The sequence below is a fragment of the Sphaerodactylus townsendi genome, linkage group LG05 (assembly GCF_021028975.2).
Source record: "Sphaerodactylus townsendi isolate TG3544 linkage group LG05, MPM_Stown_v2.3, whole genome shotgun sequence".
In the NCBI taxonomy this organism is placed as follows: Eukaryota; Metazoa; Chordata; class Lepidosauria; order Squamata; family Sphaerodactylidae; genus Sphaerodactylus; species Sphaerodactylus townsendi.
The window spans coordinates 131728316-131750148 of record NC_059429.1 but is presented as its reverse complement, the minus strand read 5'-3'; the positions used below and the strand labels follow the sequence as shown (position 1 = coordinate 131750148).

The 21833-nt window shown below is 49.4% G+C and overlaps 1 protein-coding gene across 1 annotated transcript in view; it reads left to right on the top strand.

The window, feature by feature from the left end:
- PRPF6 (pre-mRNA processing factor 6) overlaps positions 1-21833 on the top strand; it is a 57079-nt gene that overhangs the window by 19062 nt on the left and 16184 nt on the right. The window contains exons 8-17 of the mRNA XM_048497927.1: positions 590-684; positions 2112-2268; positions 4226-4388; positions 9836-9954; positions 11122-11340; positions 14469-14591; positions 16137-16258; positions 17878-18016; positions 18965-19084; positions 20916-21092. Of these exons, the coding sequence (XP_048353884.1) occupies positions 590-684; positions 2112-2268; positions 4226-4388; positions 9836-9954; positions 11122-11340; positions 14469-14591; positions 16137-16258; positions 17878-18016; positions 18965-19084; positions 20916-21092 (1434 nt within the window). The remainder of the gene's footprint in view (positions 1-589; positions 685-2111; positions 2269-4225; positions 4389-9835; positions 9955-11121; positions 11341-14468; positions 14592-16136; positions 16259-17877; positions 18017-18964; positions 19085-20915; positions 21093-21833) is intronic.

Sequence of the window (21833 nt, the reverse complement as noted above, 5' to 3'; positions counted from 1 at the left end):
TGGGCTGCTGGACTTGATGTGCGTGCACCTCAGCGAGCAGGGAGGACTCGGCTGGTAGGCCTGGTGCCTGTGCTCCAGGTGGCTGCGGCCCTGGGGTGGGGCAGAGATGGTAGAGAGGCGCAGAGCGGCGCATGTGGGACTTGCTGGAGGCTACAGCAGGCTGGCCTGCTCGAGGGGGTTATTCAGGTTAAATTGCCACGTTGGCACTTTGCGATAAATAAATGGATTTTGGGTTGCAATTTGGGCACTCGGTCTCGAAAAGGTTCACCATCACTGCCATAGGGCAGGGGCCACTGCTGAGAAGGCCCTCTGGACCGCCCCCACCATCCTGACCTCGGGAGAGGGTGGGGCATCCAGGTGGGCCTCCTCTTCTGATCTCGGTGCCCAGGCAGGAATGTATGGGCTGATGCGCTCTCTCTTGTATCCAAAACCAAAGCCGTGTAGGGCTTATTGTTTGGATTTCTCTTGCAGAAGAATATTGGAGGGGTTCGCTTCCAAATGTGATTGCGGTGTGTACGCGTGTCAACAAGTACGGAGTTTCCGTGCTGTAATGTAACGATCTCAACTCCTCGCCGGGTTTCCTTCCCAGGTGTCCGATTCCGTGAGCGGCCAAACGGTGGTGGATCCCAAGGGCTACCTGACCGACTTGAATTCCATGATACCCACGCATGGTGGAGATATCAAGTAAGACGACGGGCGCGGCGGTTCGCGTTGACTCGGCCGTAAGCTTTTATTTCCTCGAGGGCTTCTACCAGCGAGGCCGATGCATCTCTTCACTTAGCGGGAATAGAATCTTGCAGATAGCCAAGCTTTACTTGTGAAATGGAGAGGGGTTGAAATCTTTGAGCTAGCAGAGACTTAATCACGGCCCTTCCCTCTTCAGGACAAATTGCCTATGTATTTACAGTATTTCTCTGCTACCTTTATTTATTTTTATTTATTTATTTGTTAAATTTATAGGCCGCCTCATCCCCGAAGGGTTCGAGGCGGCTCACAACACGGCTGTTTTCCAAAACAGAAAATCAATACAACGTAAAATCTAAACCCATTAAAACTCAAGCAGCAATTAGTAACAATAAATATAGATTAAAACAACAAAGGTTGTGTAAAAACACACACGCAGGCGCCCGATCTAAAGGCCAAAAGAAAGAGGAGGGGATAGGCAGGGCCCAAGATGGAGTCTGGGCCCTACCAAGATGGAAAAAAACAGGCAGCTTTCGTTTCAGTATCAGTGGGGGGCGGTAGAACCGCGGCTGGCCCCTCCAAAAGCCCAGTGGAATAGCTCCATCTTACAGGCCCTGCGGAACTCACTAAGGTCCCGCAGGGCCCGGACAGCTGGAGGTAGAGCATTCCACCCAGTTTTAGGGTTCTCTTTACCCCAGAGAGCAGTGCATCTTTAGTTCTAGATATGTCCCATAAAGCAGCGTGTACAGATTTCCAGAATATCATATTGGCAGCCAAGTCCACTCCTTCCCAGTCATGCTATCAGAGTCTATTTATTTTTCACAGAGGTTTACCACCACCAGTTCTCTAGTGTCACTGAATTCTTCTGAGATCTGTTGATTCCACACCCTTTAAGCAGCGGCTTAGGTCTGATCCAGCAGGCTCTTTCTTATGTTCTTAGGGAGCTGGGGCTGTTTAGTCTGGAGAAGAGGAAGTTAAGGGGTGACATGACAGTTAAGGGGTGACATGAATATTTGAAGGGATGTCATATTGAACAGGGAGCAAGCTTTTTTCTGCCGCTCCAAGGAGTAATGGATTTAAGGGACAGGAAAAGAGATTCCACATAAATGTTAGGAAGATCAGGGCTGTTTGATAGTGGAATACGCTGCTTCAGAGTGATGGAGTCTTTTTCTTTGGTGGCTTTTAAGCAGAGGCTGGGTGGCCATCTGTCAGGAGTGCCTTTGTGTGTTCCTGCATGGCAGGGGGTTGGACTGGATGGCCCTTGGGGTCTCTTCCAACTCTATGATTCTAATCCATACCTAGTAACTGAACATCCACCATTCCCTTAGTTGGCTTTTGCTCTCCCAAATGCCCCTTTCACCCTCTGCCCACCCCACCTCGTCACCAGATGCAGAGCAGGAAGCTAAGCTCCGTTTCTTTGTTGCCAGTGACATCAAGAAAGCCCGCTTGCTTCTGAAGTCCGTGCGCGAGACTAACCCTCACCACCCACCGGCCTGGATTGCTTCCGCGCGCCTGGAAGAGGTGACTGGCAAGCTGCAGGTGGCCCGCAACCTCATCATGAAGGGGACGGAAATGTGCCCGAAGGTGAGATTTGTCTTTGTCCCGGTCTCCGCGCTGGATTCTCGTCACTTTCTGCCAGAACTTAATGTGATTGTCTGACAGAGGACCTAGTAATCTCTTGCGCTGTGAGATAAGAGGCGGAAATTAGCATCTGAGGTTAGCTATTATCTGATGAGGGCCAGAGCGGGAGCTTCCTGTTGTGACCGTGGCGTTAAATGCTCTTCTGAAAGCCAAGGGAAATGCTGCTTGTTTCCCATGGGTGTTAGGAATATTAAGATAAGAATCTGGAGCAGGAACTGCATATTGGAAGGGTCATCTGAGAGATGCAGAGGAAGAAAAAAGAAAGGATTTAAGGTGTAGGTCCCCCCTGCCCCTTGAGCTCAGTAGAAGAAAAGAAGGAGAGTTTGGATTTATATCCCCCCGTTCTATCCTGCAAGGAGACTCAAAAGGACTTGTAATCTCCCCCCCCCGCCCCCCCCCCCCCCACAACAAACACCCTGTGAGACCGGTGAGGTTGAGAGAGTTCCAAAGCATTGTGACTAGCCCAAGGTCACCCAGCTGGCATATGTTGGAGTGTACAGGCTAATCTGGTTCACCAGATAAGCCTCCACAGCTCAAGTGGCAGAGCGGGGACTCAAACCCGGTCCTTCAGATTAAAGTGCACCTTCTCTTAGCCACTACACACAAGTATATGCTTGTGTGCAATAATATGGTGTTTGAAATTTCCATCAGGTCACAGCCAGTAGGGTGGGGTGGGCTGTGACTCAGTGGGGGACCATTTGCTATGCAGAAGTTCCCAGGTTCAATCCCCGATATCGCCAATTAAAAGGACCAGGCAACAGGTGATAGAAAAGACCTCCTCCTGAGACCCTGTAAGCAGCTGCCAGTCTGAGTAGACCAGTGATGGCGAACCTATGGCACGGGTTCCAGAGGTGGCACTCAGAGCCCTCTCTGTGGGCACGCACAGAGTTCATCATGTGGGGGGGGGGGGGAATCGCCACACATCTAGGTTGGCCTGGGCCGCTGGGCTCGATTATTAGCATTAAACCTAAGACCTATTGGGGAAGCAGTGTAGGTAACCCTGTTAAGCGCTGTTAAACCCCACTGATTTTCATGCAAAGAACTAAAGCGTGATCCTTTACCTGGGAGTAAGCTCGGTTGCTGGCAATGTGGCTTGCTTCTGAGTAAACCCTCCTAGGGTTGTGATTCACCAGTTGCTTCAAAGCATGGTTGCTTCAAAGCAAAGCCAACAACTACCACCAAGCTTACTCCCGAGTAACGCACACCTCAGAGCCAACCATTTTTTCTTAACTAAAACCTCAGTATTCAGGTTAAATTGCCTTGTTGGCACTTTGCGATAAATAAGTGGGTTTTGGGTTGCAGTTTGGGCACTCGGTCTCAAAAAGATTCGCCATCACTGGAGTAGACAATACTAAACTTGACGTCCTGATAGGCTGATTCACTGTAAGGAAGCTTTATGTGTGTGGGACTCATGGAGACCCTGTAGAATTTTCAAGGCAAGAGACGATCAGTGGACTTCCTTGGTGGTCTCCCATCCTGGTGTTAACCAGGGTTAACCGTTCTTCACTTCTGAGATCAGTTGGCATTAGTCTGACCTGGACCAGCTGGGTCTAAAAATGCCTGCCATCAGGACAAACCAACATGACTTAACGGTTCTGCTCCTAGCATTCCTTCCTAGCATACCACCAATGAGAGAGAACGCGGATATTCAGGGCACTAATAAGCGACTCGGGGTGGAGACCTGTCTTATGAGTTATAATACTCTGCAAGGTTTCTTTTAGTCCAGACACATGACAGGGAGGGGAGGGAAGGAGGGATGGCATGCAAGGGAGGGGTGGCATGCAAGGGGGGAGGGGAGGAAAGGGGAGGGGCCCCGGCATCTGGACATGGCCCACCCACTACGTGGCGCTAATTGCTTACATGACAAGCCTGCCACTTCTCTTTCTCCTGGACCTTCCAGAGTGAAGACGTCTGGCTGGAAGCTGCTCGGCTGCAACCTGGGGATACTGCTAAGGCCGTGGTAGCCCAGGCGGTCCGGCACCTCCCGCAGTCTGTGCGGATTTATATCCGAGCTGCAGAGCTGGAGACGGACATCCGGGCGAAGAAGCGAGTCCTTCGGAAAGGTGAGACGCTCCCCTGGTGGTGCAAAAATGTTGATGGGATGGGATAACATACAGCTTGTAAGGATCTCTGTGTCAATGTCTTGTCGAAGGCTTTCACGGCCGGAATCACTGGGGTGCTGTGTGGTTTCCGGGCTGTATGGCCGTGTTCTAGCAGCATTCTCTCCTGACGTTTTGCCTGCATCTGTGGCTGGCATCTTCAGATCCTCTGAAGATGCCAGCCACAGATGCAGGCGAAACGTCAGGAGAGAACAGCCCGGAAACCACACAGCACCCCATCTCTGTGTCACTTCTGTGATTGTTCTGTGTTTGTCATGCACATACATACGGATGGCCCTCCGCAGTCGAAGTCCAGTCCAAGGTCACTACAGACGGTCCTCATTTATGGGAGTCAAATCAGAACGTGTCTGTCGATATTTCTAGTTACTATCGTGATGGTGTGAACCCCGTGGCCCCCGCCAAGTGTTTTTAGAAGAAGAAGAGTTTGGATTTATATCCCCCCTTTCTCTCCTGTAAGGAGACTCAAAGGGGCTTACAATCTCCTTGCCCTTCCCCCCTCACAACAAACACCCTGTGAGGTAGGTGGGGCTGAGAGAGCTCCAAGAAGCTGTGACTAGCCCAAGGTCACCCAGCTGGCGTGTGTGGGAGTGCACAGGCTAATCTGAATTCCCCAGATGAGCCTCCACAGCTCAGGCGGCAGAGCTGGGAATCAAACCCGGTTCCTCCAGATTAGATACACGAGCTCTTAACCTCCTACGCCACTGCAAAGGGGCTTACTAACTCCTTTCCCTTCCCCCCCCCACAGCAAACACCCTGTGAGGTGGGTGGGGCTGAGAGAGCTCCTAAGAACAACAACTCCTCCTCCTCCTTCTCTCTTTCCTTCTCCTTCCTCCTCCTCCTCCCCCCTGTATTTCCTTAAGATTGTGAGAACCATTGGTTTGACTCCCATATTGACACGATGCAGAATTCCACGCTAGACTCTCTTTAGAGGCTTTTTCCCTGAATCTTTTAACACCCAGTGATTGACTGTGATCTGTTCTCCAAAAGCTGCCTCACAGCTCCGAGCGACTTCTCCTAAATTTTCCCAGTTATCACATAACCATTTCCTTCTCAGTTGTGTATAAAAATCCCAAAACGGTTTACAAACTCCTTCCTCTCTGCATAACAGACATCTTGTGAGAGAGTTCAGAGAGAACTGTGACAGGTCCAAGGTCACCCTGTAGGCTTCATGCTGAGGAGTGGGGAAACAAACCACTTCTTGTGGAGAGCTCCGAAAAGCTGTGACTAGCCCAAGGTCACCCAGCTGGCGTGTGTGGGAGTGCCCAGGCTAATCTGAATTCCCCAGATACGCCTCCACAGCTCAGGCGGCAGAGCGGGGAATCAAACCCGGTTCCTGCAGATTAGATACACAAGCTCTTAACCTCCTACGCCACTGCTGCTCCTAGGATATTGACAAGCTGGAACTGGTCCAGAGGAGGGCAACCAAAACGGTCAAAGATCTAGAACAGGGGTAGGGAACCTGCGGCTCTCTAGATGTTCAGGAACTACAATTCCCATCAGCCCCTACCAGCATGGCAATTGGCCATGCTGACAGAGGCTGATGGGAATTGTAGTTCCTGAACATCTGGAGAGCCGCAGGTTCCCTACCCCTGATCTAGAAGAAGAGGCTTAGGGAGCTGGGGATGTTTGGTGAAGAGACGGTTAAGAGGTGACAGGACAGCCATGTTTAGATATTTGGAGGGATGTCATGTTGGTGACGGAGCAAGCTTGTTTTCTGCTGCTCCAGAAGTAGGACTAGGGTCAGGAGTGATGGGTTCAAGGTGAAGGAACAGAGATTCCACCTAAACATCAGGAAAAACTTCCTGACCGTCAGGGCTGTTGGACAGTGGAATTCACTGCCTTTGAGAGTGGTGGAGTCTCCTTCTTTGGAGGTTTTTAAAGAGGCCATCTGACTGGAGTGCTTTGATTATGTGTTCCTGCATTTCGGAGGGCTGGATTTGATGGCCCTTGAAGTCTCTTCCAACTCTATGATTCTATCACAGCTGCTTGATGGTGACCCCGAAAGGTTTTCAAGGCAAGAGATGTTTAGAGGTGGTTTGTGTACTTGTGTAGAGAGGTGGTTTGCCATCGTCTGCCTCTTCATAGGACCCTGGACTTCCTTGGTGATGTCCCATCCCAGGACTAGCTCTTTGAAATACCGAGAACTGTCCTTCAGACCCCACCGCCCACCAGAGAGGTTAATGTGAAGAGGTTCTCTGAGTTGGGCACAGCTTGCACCAGTTTGTTTGCGGCTGTTTGCCGTGGGCCGGGTGCCATGCCGTACGTGGCGGAAACGATTCTCGAGCGTGTGCAGCAGTCGCCTCGGCGTGTGGCGATCAAACATGCTCTTTCGGGGGACATGCTGCGTCCCGCTGAGTTTCACTTCAGACCGTCAGGGCCCGTCATTAAGGGCTGAGAAACGCACTTTGAGAACCTCCTCTCCCCACTGTGATGGAGAACGATGAACACCTAACCAGCCAGAATGTTGTCGCGGTAAATGTTTAGAAAACATCCTCTGCCCGAGGAAGACACAGTCGTTTCCTTTTGTGAGCTCTTGCGAGCACAACGAACTGTGCAGCGCCGGCTTGACATTTGAGAAAGGAACTGGGACGCGACTTCAAACCTTTGGCTCGTCACGCTGTTTAGCTGTCTGACGCAGCCCCCCCCCCCCCTTTCCCCTGCCACTTGGAGAGGCTTTTGCATATGCGAACAGCAAGGTTTCCCCAGTGGAACCGATACGAGGGGCTTATGGTAAAGTTCACCATCTGGTGACCTGGATTTAAAACGTGCCCCTGGGGGGGAGGTGCCATCTGCCTGCCCTTCTAGTGATCTCGTTTTGTTTCCTGACATGGAGGGCCGTGATGCTGTGGAAGAGGAGGGTGGGGTAGGGGATGGGGAAATCGAGAGCGTGCCCCCAAAGTGCTTGAGCAGTGTGAGGCTGGCTGGGTCAGAAGTGGGACTTTTGACTTGGCTTCTATTTGGGGCTTCCAGTTCCAGGTTTTCCAGCCTCCCGATTAGAAAATTTCTGGAGTTTTCAGGGTGGAAGACGATGGCTAGCAAGGGGAGAGACCTCGGTGGGGCTTAATGCCATAGAATCCACCCTCCAAAGTAGGAAACGACAGATTAAGTTGCAGTTTTACTTAGATCAGCCATTCTCAACCAGGGTTCCCTGGTACCCTGGGGTGCCGTGAGCATGTCCCAGGGGTACCATGGCAACACTACCGCCCCCCTCCTCATTTTTGTGCTGTCTCCCACCGGCGCCAGCAAGGACATGGAGCTGGCCCATGGGGCAGGGCCTGCCACAAGGTCAGCAGCCACCCCATCCCCCCAGTGCTACCCTTCACCCTGGGAGGGGAAGGTGGGGGTGTGGCAAGCAGGGGCAATGGGAGGGGAAGGTGGAGGGTGGCGGCAGATATGAAGGGTGAGGTCAAGGGTACCCTGACCTCGAAAAGATTGGGAAACACTGACTTAGATCGTTATGTGGAACAGCGTTTAGGAGGCTGTCCCTTTATAGTGGTCAGCATGGTGTAGTGGTTAAGAGCAGGTGGATTCTAATCTGGTGAACTGGGAAACCACTTGTCAAGACTGGGGGGGGGGGAGAGCGCCTCCCTCTAGTCCCATAATGCATGCGTTCTTTTCTGAACCAAAAAAACCACAGTGAATAAAAATCATATTTATTCAAAAAAATTCAGGTAAATGACATCTATATCAGCATTCATATTCAAACCGCTGCAAAAAACCAATATTACAGAAAGAGCCAATATTGTCAAAAGTAGTTGAAAAACAGCTGCGAAAACCCTATGTTACAGAAAGTCAATGTCATCACGTCCATAGAACTCATGGAAGTGTTGCCTTAATTTCATAGGACCAAGCATGAAAAATAATATTTAACAAAGAAATCAGTCTTGAAAGAAGGCAGGAGACAATCAAAGCAACAAATCGAGCCAATATTCTGAGTAAAAGATGGAAAATCTCCAAGTTAGAGTAACCTAAGCATTATAGGGAAGGCTAGGTATCACATGGCCTGAACCTTCCAATCAAAAGGCCTCTACTGATTAGTGCAGCTGAAAGAATTTGAGGTTACATTTATCTAAAGCAGGTGCCATGAATCATGAGCTAAGGAGTTAACAGTGGAATCCAGACTCCAATTATCTCTTGGTCATAGTGACCTTGAGCAGCTAGGCACCAGAAACTGCCAGCCAAACCTAATAAAGGATAGAGGCAAAAAGACCCATTTTACTCTCACAAAAATCCTTGGCAAAAATGGCTTCTCTTATGCTAAGTAACATGAAATTCAGAAAGGTACAAATTCTTCCCACCACTCATCAATATTCTGAAAAACCCATGCATGATTCAGATACTAAATATATCCAGAAAAATACTGGCAAGGTTTTTATTTTTTTAATATTCAGACCAGAGCCATCTGAATGCTCATCTCTAGTAGTGTGGACTAGTGGTTGGAACACCGGATCTCCTTCCCTGTTAGACCAATGTCCATATCTGTAGGTCGTAAAAGGTTGGCCTGCTTTTGACCGCATTCCTTCTCACTCACTTTTAGAATCTCGTAAACTGTGAACATTTTCTTCTCGGCTTTAGTAGCTCACAACAATTTAGTATGCAGTGGCATAGGAGGTTAAGAGCTTGTGTATCTAATCTAGAGGAACCGGGTTTGATTCCCAGCTCGGCCGCCTGAGCTGTGGAGGCTTATCTGGGGAATTCAGATTAGCCTGTGCACTCCCACACACGCCAGCTGGGTGACCTTGGGCTAGTCACAGCTTCTCGGAACTCTCTCAGCCCCACCCGCCTCACAGGGTCTTTGTTGTGAGGGGGGAAGGGCAAGGAGATTGTAAGCCCCTTTGAGTCTCCTACAGGAGAGAAAGGGGGGATATAAATCCAAACTCCTCCTCCTCCTCCTCCTTCTTCTTCTTCTTCTTCTTCGTTTAGTTTGATGAAGAGAAGGTTGAGAGGTGACATGATAGCCATGTTTAGATATCTGAAGGGATGTCATGTTGGCGAGGGAGCAAGCTTGTTTTCTGCTGCTCCAGAGACTAGGGCCAGGGGTCATGGGTTCAAGGTGCAGGAAAAGAGATTCCACCTAAACATCAGAAAAAAATTTCCCGACAGTAAGGCTTGTTGGACAGTGGACTGCGCTACCCTCAGAGTGTGGTGGTCTCCTCCTTTGGAGGTTTTTAAACAGAGGCTGGATGGCCATTTGTCAGGAGTGCTTTGATTGTGTGTTCCTGCATTGCAGGGGGTTGGACAGGATGGGCCTTTGGGGTCTCTTCCAACTCTATGATTCTATGATTTCTCCTTCTATTGAGTCTCAGTTTTGCACCAGACAATACCTGCGCATCGCTCTCTCCCTACACGAAGCCCCTCCTAACATGGCTCTCTTTGCCTTTTCTTTCTAGCGCTGGAGCATGTTCCAAACTCTGTGCGCTTGTGGAAGGCGGCGGTGGAGCTGGAAGAGCCTGAAGATGCCAGGATCATGCTCAGCCGAGCTGTGGAATGCTGCCCCACCAGCGTGGAGGTTAGTTAGTAAGCCTCTACTTCCTCTGTTCCTGCAGATGGTTGCGTAAGAAAGGTGTCCCACTCTGCATAATCGGTGATCATTTTGCTTTAAGATGTGAAAGTCAGTTTGTAGGTGGGGAAAACTAATTTTCTTCCTGAATCTCCTGCAGTCATCCTATCCTTTTGCAAATGTTTACGGCCAAATGACTACCTTGTAGTGTGGTGGAGTCTCCTTCTTGGGAGGTTTTTAAAGAGAGGCTGGATGGCCACCTGTCAGGAGTGTTTTGATTGTGTGTTCCTGCATGGCAGGGGGTTGGACTTGATGGCCCTTGGGGCCTCTTTCCAAATCTATGATTCTATGAACCCTTTGAATTATGTTTTGAGCAGAACTGTTATAGCCCGCTTGCCTTGTGTTCCGCTTTCTATATTTGGTCTTTTTAACAAGTTTAATTGCCTTGCCCTATGTCAGTGATGGTGAACCTTTTCGAGACTGAGTGCCCAAATTGTGACCCAAGACCCACTTATTTATCGCAAAGTGCCAACACGGCAATTTAACCTGAATACTGAAGTTTCAGTTTAGAAAAAATGGTTGGCTCCGAGGCGTGCATTACTCGGGAGTAACCTTAATGGTCGTTGGTGGCTTTGCTTTGAAGCAACCGTGCAACTCTTTCAACGGGTGAATCACGACCTTAGGAGGGTTTACTCAGAAGCAAGCCCCATTGCCAGCAACCGAGCTTACTCCCAGGTAAAGGATCACGCTTTAGTTCTTCGCATGAAAATCAGTGGGGTTTAACAGCGCTTAACAGGGCTACCTACACTGCTTCCCCAAAACTAGGGCTTAGGTTTAATGCTAATAATCGAGCCCAGCGGCCCAGGCCAACCTAGATGTGAGTGGGGTGGTGGGGGCGACTGTTTGCGCGTGCCCACAGAGAGGGCTCTGAGTGCCATTTCTGGCACCCGTGCCATAGGTTCACCACCACTGCCCTATGTGATCGTTAACGTTGGGCTTTTGAGGTCTTGTGTCTCGCTGTCTCATAATTGATTTTGATGCTTCTAATTGTCCCTTTGCAATCAGTTTTACAAAAAAAAAGAGGGGAGGAAGGTTTAGAGAACATTAAGGGAAATGCTCTTTGCGTGACAGCAAGTAAAGTTGTCTTTCCGTTGGACTCTTTCTCCCGCGATGCAGCTTTGGCTCGCTCTGGCGAGACTGGAAACTTACGAGAACGCCCGCAAAGTCCTCAACAAGGCCCGTGAGAACATCCCGACCGACAGGCACATCTGGATCACAGCTGCCAAGCTGGAGGAGGCAAACGGGAACACTCAGATGGTGGAGAAGATTGTTGATCGAGCCATCACCTCGTTAAGGGCTAACGGGGTGGAAATAAACCGGGAGCAGTGGATCCAGGTGCCTCTTTGGATTACCTCCTTGGGAGTCCTCTTTATGGGCGACCTTGTGAATTGTTTTGTTTTGTTCCGGTTCTGTTATTGGTTCTCAGGGCGGATTTTATGAGGCAGTCCGGTTTGAATGGACACAGAAAATAACTTTTATTGCAAAATTAATGGGTCCGTGTGCTTTTCATGATCTGCCTACAGAAAATCCGGCTGTAAATGAATGTGTTGGACCGTATGTTAACCTCAAACTAAAAACTGCTCCTTCTCTGGAACCTACAGTGCAGATGCCTTAGATTTGCAGGGGAGGATGGTGGTGGGAGGTGAAAGGGTGAAAGGAGCAGCAGTGGCTTAGGAGGTTAAGAGCTCATGTATCTAATCTGGAGGAACCGGGTTTGATTCCCAGCTCTGCCGCCTGAGCTGTGGAGGCTTATCTGGGGAATTCAGATTAGCCTATGCACTCCCACACACGCCAGCTGGGTGACCTTGGGCTAGTCACAGCTTCTCGGAGCGCTCTCAGCCCCACCTACCTCACAGGGTGTTTGTTGTGAAGGGGGAAGGGCAAGGAGATTGTAAGCCCCTTTGAGTCTCCTACAGGAGAGGAAGGGGGGATATAAATCCAAACTACTACTCCTCTTCCTCCTCCTCCTCCTCCTCCTCTTCTTCTTCTTCATCTTGTAAAGAAAAGGCAGGAGAGGTTGGTTTGTAAAACGTTGCAGTCTTAAGAACTTGAGAAGAGCCCCGTCGGGTCAGACCAGTGGTCCCTCTAGTCCAGCATCTTGTCTCACAGATTGGCTGGCCAGTTCCTCTTGAGGGTTTAGAGCAGAGGTGTCCAACTCTGGTGCCTCAGTTGTTCATGGACTACAATTCCCATCAGTCCCTGCTGGCATGGCCAATTGGCTTATTTTCTGCTGCTCTAGAGACTAGGACAAGGAGTTATGGATTCAAGGTGCGGGAAAAGGCCAGCCACAGTCTATGTGTCTGTGAACATTGCAGTCTGTGAACATCTGAGGCGCCGGAGTTGAACACCCCTGGTTTAGAGGCTGATGCCTTCATAAGAACCTATTTCTTGTAGAGAATTTATACATGTTCCAGACCAGAGCCTTATCCGTGGTTGTGTGAGGTTTTCAGTGCTTCTTCAGGGGTACTGGAAATTCCAAATCTGGCTTGTCGAGAGTCATTCGAGGGGATATTTAGCTTGGTATTATGCCCGCCGTATCCCTTTACCGACAGCACTAATTGGTCATAAATTGCAGGTGGCATGGTATAGCCTTATGTCGTAAGAGCTCAGAAGCCATGCAGGGTTTTTCTCTTTCTCACAATACTAGAACCAGGGGGCATTCATTGAAAATCCTAGGGGGAAGAATTAGGACTAATAAAAGGAAACACTTCTTCACGCAACGTGTGATTGGTGTTTGGAATATGCTGCCACAGGAGGTGGTAATGGCCACTAACCTGAATAGCTTTAAAAAGGGCTTGGACAGATTTATGGGGGAGAAGTCGATCTATGGCTACCAATCTTGATCCTCCTTGATCTGAGATTGCAAATGCCTTAGCAGACCAGGTGCTCGGGAGCAGCAGCAGCAGCAGCAGCAGAAGGCCATTGCTTTCACATCCTGCCTGTGAGCTCCCAAAGGCACCTGGTGGGCCACTGCGAGTAGCAGAGAACTGGACTAGATGGACTCTGGTCTGATCCAGCAGGATAGTTCTTATGTTCTTAGGGTTGGTACAGGTTGTGGACCTTCAAGTTAACTGTGAAGAACCATTCTTTTTAGGACTCTGGTGATTTAAAAGGACTTAAATGTTCTTTAAAAAAAGATTGGATCTGAAATTTGTATCTGTATTAGGAAATAAATAGTACAATATAGGAATTAGTATATATGTTTGTATGTTTCAGGCACCTTATTGCACACAAATAGAGTACTTTGCACTTTCCTTCTCTGTGTATATGTTTCTGTTTCAAGCCATTGGGCATAGTGTAAATAGTAGATTTCTTTATACAATAATCATTGCCCAAGATATATTATAAGTTGCCTTCATAAGAACAACAGAAGGTCCCTGTTCGATCAGACTAGTGGTCCATCTAGTCCTACATCCTTTCTCACACTGGGCCAACCTGTGGAGGTCCAGTAACAGTCATAGAGTCCAAGGCCTTCGTCAGAACATAAGAAGAGCCCTGCTGGATCAGACCAGCGGGGGCCCGTCTAATTCAGCATCCTGTCTCACAGAGTGGCCAACCAGTTCCTCTGGAGGTCCAACAACAGGGCACAGAGACTGAGGCTTTCCCCTGATGTTGTGATTTGACATCACTTATGAATGTAAATGGGTTGGCAAAGGGTTGTCCTTGCAGTGATTTTCTAGGGGCCTTGTGAAGGGAGATCTTTCTTCGCTGTGGGGCTGAAGATCCTTAAGAAAGAACATAGGAACACAAGAAAGAGCCTGCTGGATCAGACCAGAGTCCATCTAGTCCAGCACTCTCCTATTCGCAGTGGCCCACCAGGTGCCTTTGGGAGCTCACCTGCAGGATGAAGAAGAAGAAGAGTTTGGATTTATATCCCCCCTTTCTCTCCTGCAGGAGACTCAAAGGGGCTTACAATCTCCTTGCCCTTCCCCCCTCACAACAAACACCCTGTGAGGTGGGTGGGGCTGAGAGAGCTCCGAGAAGCTGTGACTAGCCCAAGGTCACCCAGCTGGCGTGTGTGGGAGTGTACAGGCTAATCTGAATTCCCCAGATAAGCCTCCACAGCTCAGACGGCAGAGCGGGCAATCAAACCCAGTTCCTCCAGATTAGATACACGCTCTCTTAACCTCCTACACCACTGCTGCTCCCGAGACCCTGGTCTGCTAAGGCATTTGCAATCTCAGATCAAGGAGGTAGCCAGGGATCTTTGGTAGCCAAAGATCGGCTTCTCCTCCATCAATCTGCCCAAGCCCCTTTTAAAGCTATCCTTGACCTGTAAAGATCCAGATGCTAAGCATCAGATGTTCTCTGCTACTGAGTATATTTTGCTTTAGTCTCACCGAAAGCGAAGGTCCCCAGTTCTCTGTTTCCTGCGTGGCTGAGGGGCCTAGTCCTTGCCCGACCCTCCAGACCCTGAAGTTGCCTCTGTCTGATGTTCACGGTGATTCCAATGTCTCGTTTAGGATGCTGAGGAGTGTGATAAAGCGGGCAGCGTGGCCACGTGCCAGGCAATCATGAGAGCTGTGATCGGGATCGGGATCGAGGAGGAGGACCGGAAGCACACCTGGATGGAAGATGCAGACAGCGTGAGTTTGAGGGCAGGGGCTGAAGGCAGACAGGATGTGGCCCCCTGCTGTGTGTGTTAATGGATTGCTAATCTAAGGATAAGGAGCCACGTGGCGTAGTGGTTAAGTTCTTGCACTGCCACTCACATGGTCAGGAGTTCGAGCCCCCTGTGGGTCAGATATCCTGGCAGCTGGCTCATGGTCAACTCAGCCATCCATCCATTCCTTGGTCGGTAAATGAGTACCTAGCTCATAGCTAGGGGGTAAAGAATAGCCGGGGAAAGCAGTGGCAAACTACCCCACAAAAGAGGCTTGCCTATGAAATCACTGCTCGCAGTGGTACCCCAGGGTCGGGCACGACTGAAGGGGAAACTTTACCTTTTTAATCTAAGGATGGGGTCCTCCGGGGACAGCGTTGAATGCAGAGGCGAGTTCTGATCTCCCCAGCCTTCATCTCTGAGCACGGCACAAGGCTGCAGGTGCCTCTTAAAGAGCTGATTCTTTCGATGGGTGAAGCACAAATGAGACTTTTGAAATGTGAATGTTTAATCTGAAACTGGGTTGGTGTTAAGTGTTAAAGCTCCTAATTCGCAAAACACACAAAGGCATACGAGGCTGCCTTATACTGAATGAGTTACTGTAATATTCACAGTACAAGAGAAGAGGAGTTGGGATTCATACCCGCCTTTCTCTTTACAGGAGAGAAAGAGTCTCAAAGTGGTTTACAAACTCCTTCCCTTCCTTTCCCTACAACAGACACCTTGTGAGGTGTGGGGGAGGAGAGACGGAGAGAGTTCTGAGAGAACTGGGACTAGCCCCTTGTCTTCATGTGGAAGAGTGGGGAAACAATCAGAGTCTGCTGCTCATGTGACGGAGTGCAAAATCAAACCCAGTTCTCCAGCTCAGAGTCCACTGCTCTTAACCACAGTGCTGCCCTCTTGAGAGCCAGCATGGTGTGGTTACGAGCTGGTGGATTCTAATCTGGAGAACCAGGTTTGATTCCCCACTCCTCCACCTGAGTGGTGGAGGCTTATCTGGTGAACCAGATGTGTTTCCACATTCCTACATTCCTGCTGGGGGACCTTGGGCTAGTCACAGTTCTCTCTGAATTCTCTCAGCCCCACCTGCCTCACAAGGTGTCTGTTGTGGGGAGAGGGAGGGAAAGGAGATTGTCAGCCCCTTTGAGTATCCTTAGTGGGTATAAATCCATCTGGGCGCCACTCAGGGAATTTGGGTTGACTCTGTTTTTAGGGTTCTGTACACTGCTATTGATTTTAAGGCTTGTAATTGTGTTTTAAATGAATTTTTGGATATTATGTGTTGTGTTGTAAACCGCCTAGAGCCCACCGGGGATGAGGCGTTCTACGAAATCCAAATAAACAACAACAACAACAATAATAATAATCCTCCTTCTGCATGCAAAAGAAAGCCCCTTCCAATATGCTGTAGCCCCTTCCCCCAGAACTGTTTTTCAGTCTATGCAGTAAGTGATGACCCTGTAAGTATGTAAGCATTGATCCGTTTTGCTGTACTAATTTTGCTATTTTTTCACCCCTTACCTGACAGTGTGTTGCTCACAATGCTTTGGAGTGTGCCCGGGCTATTTACGCTTACGCCTTGCAAGTTTTCCCAAGCAAGAAAAGCGTCTGGTTGCGAGCGGCTTATTTTGAAAAGAATCATGGAACCAGGTACAGCCGTGTGTGTGTGTGTGTGTGTGTGTGTGAGAGAGAGAGAGAGAGAGCGAGAGAGAGAGAGAGAGAGAGAAAGAAAGAAAGAAAGAAAGAAAGAAAGAAAGAAAGAAAGAAAGAAAGAAAGAAAGAAAGAAAGAAAGAAAGAAAGAAAGAAAGAAAGAAAGAGAACTGGGTCTGATCCCCCAGTCCTCCACATGAGCAGCAGACTCTTATCTGGTGAACTGGACTTGCTTCTCTGCTCTTCCACATGAAGCCTGCTGGGTGACCTTGGGCCAGTCCCAGTTCTCTCAGAACTCTCTCAGCAGCCCCACCGACCTCACAAGGTGTCTGTTGTGGGGAGAGGAAGGGAAAGGAGCTTGTAAGCCACCTTGAGTCTCCTTGCAAAAGCGAAAGGCAGGGTATAAATCCAAACTCCTCCTCTCTTACATCCAGCCAATGCATCGAAAGCCGTGGCGTTGGACTTCGTAATAGTAACGATGCCTACAAAGGCTGTTTGCGTCTCTTGTCAGGACCAACTCTTGATGGGGGCTGGTGCGTCCATATATTCTGCTATATGTGAAGTCCAATTGACGTACCTCCTGATTGATATGTGGAAGGGGTCTGTTTCTTGCTTTCTTGCAGGAGCAGCAGTGGCGTAGTGGTTAAGAGCAGGTGCACTCTAATCTGGAGGAACCGGGTTTGATTCCCTGCTCTGCCGCTTGAGCTGTGGAGGCTTATCTGGTGAACTAGATTAGCTTGTGCGCTTCAACACACGCCAGCTGGGTGACCTTGGGCTACTCACAGTTCTTCGGACTCTTTCAGCCCCACCCACCTTACAGGGTGTTTGTTGTGGGGGGTGGGGGTGGGGAGAGGAGATAAACCCCTTTGATTCTCCTTACAGGAGAGAAAGGGGGGATATAAATCCAACTCTTCTTCTTTCCTTTCACCTTTTGGATGTTTATTGCGATAACAGAAGTAGATAACTAGGCAAGACCCTGGCCTCGGGCAACAGGATATGTCCGTTGCTCCACAGGGGCGAGGTTTCGAAGGTGGCATATCTTTCTCCTTCATGCTTCTTTGAGACTCCTAAGCTCTTAAACCGGGGTCTTCAAACTATGGCCCTCCAGATGTTCATAGACTACAATTCCCATGAGCCCTACCACTTGGCCATGCTGGCAGGGGCTGATGGGAATTGTAGTCCATGAACATCTAGAGGGCTATAGTTTGAAGATCCCTGTCTTAAACAATTCTCTTCACACTTCCGCTGGGAAAAAGGGAGAGGGGCTGGGTTGGGGATAAAACAACCTAAGAATAGCCAGGTCGCCAAAACTGGCTTTCTCAATGTAGGGACGACTTCCTTACTGCTTTCGATAAACGCCGCTGATCAACCGTCAAGAGTTTGTTTATTGGCTTAAGGCAGGGGACTTCAAACTATGGCCCTCCATATGTTCATGGACTACAATTCCCATCAGCCGCTGCCAGCATGGCCAAGTGGCAGGGCTGATGGGAATTGTAGTTCATGAACATCTGGGGGGCCATAGTTTGAAGACCCCTGGCTTAAGGACTGAGACGTAACCATCTCATGCGTCAGGATGCTGGGATTTCCTGATCACGGCTACTTTTGTGTTCCGTTGCAGGGAATCCTTGGAGGCTCTCTTGCAGCGGGCGGTCGCCCACTGCCCCAAAGCAGAAGTCCTTTGGCTGATGGGAGCAAAGTCCAAGTGGCTCGCCGGAGACGTGCCTGCTGCCAGGAGCATTTTGGCTCTGGCTTTCCAGGTGAGAGGCGTCGCCGTTTATGGCTATTACAAGAGAGGTTTTGGACATGGCAGGATACCGAAGTAGTGGTGTTCCCCAAAGCAGAGGCGTAACTAGGCCAGAGTGCATCCAGTGCACACTGTGGCCTCCACCCCCCCACGGCCCCCCGCCCCTCCGCTCCTGGGAAATGTAGTTCCCACCAGGTCCAGCCAACGCAGGCAGGCTTCTTCTCTGGGATGTTCCATTCCTAAAAGTAAGTGGAGGGGGGCCAGGGGATTTTTCTGCACCCCACATGACCAGAATCGATACGCCCGGTCGTTGTGCACCCCCTTCCCCCTGGTGGCTTCGCCACTGCCCCAAAGCCATCTTGCGACTGCCAGGTGTGACGAGATCTGTGCCTTCAAGAGTGAGTTGATGGGTGGAGTTAAGAACCAGGAAAAGCGGAGATCAAAGGAGAGAGTTCAATAGGCAAGCTGCGTTGCTGGCAGTGGGGTGCCTCCTCGCCTGTAAATGGGGAAACCTGTGGAGACCCCACTGCGCAGCGAAAGGCCCCGAGGTAAGCGTCCCGTGTGCAATGGGCCTGCGTGTTTTTGCCAATTATGGCAAGCGAGAGCAGCAAGCAGTGGAGTTTTTCAACTGGGCAAGGAAGGTTGACACTTGCAAACTGTGCAGTCTCGAGAGCCTTTAAGCACAGTGGCCGTGCATTCAGACTTGGTTATTGGAGTCTTTTTCTGGTAGAAACTCTTGGATGGCCGTTAGGCTAAACCAGGGCCAATTGGCCATGCTGGCAGGGGTTGATGGGAATTGTAGTCCATGAACATCTGGAGAGCCGCAGGTTGCAGACCCCTGGGCTAAATGAATATGTTTGTCCCAGAGGTGGACTCGGTCTGACACAAACTGAGCCTAAGAACGCACCAGACTTAATGCCTGTCCCTGCTTTCCCATCTTCTCCGTTCCGCGGTTCTTTAGGCCAACCCCAACAGCGAAGAGATCTGGTTGGCTGCCGTCAAGTTGGAATCTGAAAACAACGAATACGAGAGAGCCAGGAGGCTGCTGGCTAAAGCTCGGAGCAGCGCCCCGACCGCCCGGGTAAGCTGTGGGTGGGCTGTGGCCGTGTTTGGTCCTTTCGGTTGCTTGTTCTCCGCACCCCCCACTTCACCCCAATTTCACAGGAAAGTTGTCTTTTATTCTGAATCAGACCCATTGACCTACAGTGCTCAGGGTGGCTGTAGCTCATTCACTATATTAGCAAAGTTATGCACGTTTGGCTCATGTTCTAACAATCCCACTTTTTATGCATCAGAGCGATTTTTATTCAAATAATGAAATTTATCAAGGTACAGTTCTGTCAGAGTAAACATTCATCTAAGCAGGAATCTAAACATGCTGTGTGTTGTCTCTTTAAATATCATTTCTGTCTTTTCTCCTTGTTTCGCTAAATGGGACTTATTCAAGGGACTTGTGATCTCTGCTTATTTTCCTCTAACTTACATTTCCAAATGAAAAAAGGAAGTTCTCTCCCCAGTGTGGAGAGGTATCGACTTATTTTCCTCTTAACTTATATTTCCAAATGAAAAAAATGAAGTTAGAGCAGTGGTTCTCAACCTTCCTAATGCCGCGGCCCTTTAATACAGTTCCTCATGTTGTGGTAACCCCCAATCCTAACATTTATCCATTTTACAGATGGAAAACACTGATGCAGAGAGTCTTATGCAACCCCCGTGAAAGGGTCGTTCAACCCCCAAAGCAGTCGCAACCCACAGGTTGAGAACCGCTGAGTTAGAGAAAAATAAGCAGAGATTACAAGTCCCTCAAATAAGCGGTTGAGTGAAACAAGGAAAAACTTGCTCCTGTCATGTCAGAAAGCAAGCAGAAATAAATTGTATTTAAAGAGATAACACACAGCTTGTTTGGATTAATGCTTGGGTGTATGTTTATTCTGACAGAACTGTAAAAATCTATTCTTCCTTTGGCAAATGTCATTATCTGAATAAAAATTGCTTTGATGAAGAAAAATGGATTGTTAAAACATGTGCCAGACATGTGCAAATGCACTAATACAGCAAATACGCATTTGGCTGCACAGAGGTAGGAGACCCCCAGGAGATCCAGGCGACTATGGCGAAGCAGGTAGTGGCAAACTACCTCTGTTTGCCTCTTCCCTTGGAAGACCTATGAGGTCAACATAATTTGGCTGCAACTTGACAACAATCTTCTATGGCTACCAATCTTGATCCTCCTTGATCTGAGATTGCAAATGCCTTAGCAGACCAGGTGGTCAGGAGCAGCAGCAGCAGAAGGCCCTTGCTTTCACCTCCGGCATGTGAGCTCCCAAAGGCACCTGGTGAGCCATTGCGAGTAGCAGAATGCTGGACTAGATGGACTCTGGTCTGATCCAGCTGGCTTGTTCTTATGTTCTTATGTTCTTAATTACCACTACCAGTCAACAATCAGACATTGGCCATAAGGAGCTGGCGTGGTATAGTGGTTAAGAGGGGTAGACTCTAATCTGGGGAACCATCCTTGATTCCTCACTCCTCTGTCTGAGTGACATAGTCTAATCTGGTCAACCAGATTTGTTTCCCTGTTCCTTCTTATGATGCCTGCTGGGAGACCTTGGGCTAGTCACAGTTCTCTCCAAACTCTCTCAGCCCCCACCTGCCTCACAATGGGCCTGTTGTGGGGAGAGGAAGGGAAGGAGTTTGTAAGCTGCTTTGAGGCTCCGTACAGGAGAGAAAGGCAGGGTGTAAATCGAAGCTCTTTCCTCCTCCTGCTCCTCCTGCTCCTGCTCCTCCTCCTGCTCCTCCTTCTTCTCCTCTTCTATAAAGCCAAAAATGGATTGGGATGGACATGTAACTGTGAAAATCAAAGCCTCTGCAGTGGAATGTTTCCCTGACTGGAAGCTGCGTTCGCCTTTCAGGTCTTCATGAAGTCGGTCAAGCTCGAGTGGGTGCTCGGGAATATTGAGGCGGCCCAGGAGCTCTGCGAGGAAGCCCTGAAGCATTACGAAGCCTTCCCCAAGCTGTGGATGATGAAAGGGCAGATCGAGGAGCAGCAGGAGCTGACGGAAAACGCCCGCGAGGCCTATAACCAAGGGGTAAGGCCGATGGGAAGGAAGGGCCAGCGTGGTGTAGTGGTTAAGAGCTGGTGGATTCTAGTCTGGAGAACCGGGTTTGATTCCCCACTCCTCCACCTTAGTGGCAGAGGCTTATTTGGTGAGCCAGATGTGTTTCCGCACTCCTACATATTCTTGCTGGGTGACCTTGGGCTAGTCACAGTTCTTTGGAGCGCTCTCAGCCACACCTCCCTCACAAGGTGTCTGTTGTGGGGGGAGGAAGGGAAAGGGCATGTAAGCCACCTTTGAGTCTCCTTACAGGAGAGAAAGGTGGAGTATAAGTCCAAACTTCTCCTCCTCCTCCTCCTCCTCTTCTTCTTCTCCTTCTCCTTCTTCTCCTCCTCCTCCTCCTCCTCCTCCTCCTCCTCGTCCTCCTCCTTCTCCTTCTTCTTCTTTTCCTTCTTCTCCTTCTCCTTCTTCTTCTCCTTCTTCTTCTCCTTCTTCTTCTCCTCCTCCTTCTCCTCCTCCTCCTCCTCCTTCTTGTTCTTGTTCTTCTTGTTCTTGTTCTTGTTCTTCTTGTTCTTGTTCTTCTTCTTGTTCTTCTTGTTCTTCTTGTTCTTGTTCTTCTTCTTGTTCTTCTTGTTCTTGTTCTTCTTCTTCTTCTTCGAAACATGGAGGAGAGTTTTGTGGATTCCACGGACTGCCAAAGAGAGATCAGTGGATTCTAGATCAAATCAAGCCTGAATTTTCCCTAGAATTTAACATGACTAAATGGAGGCTGTC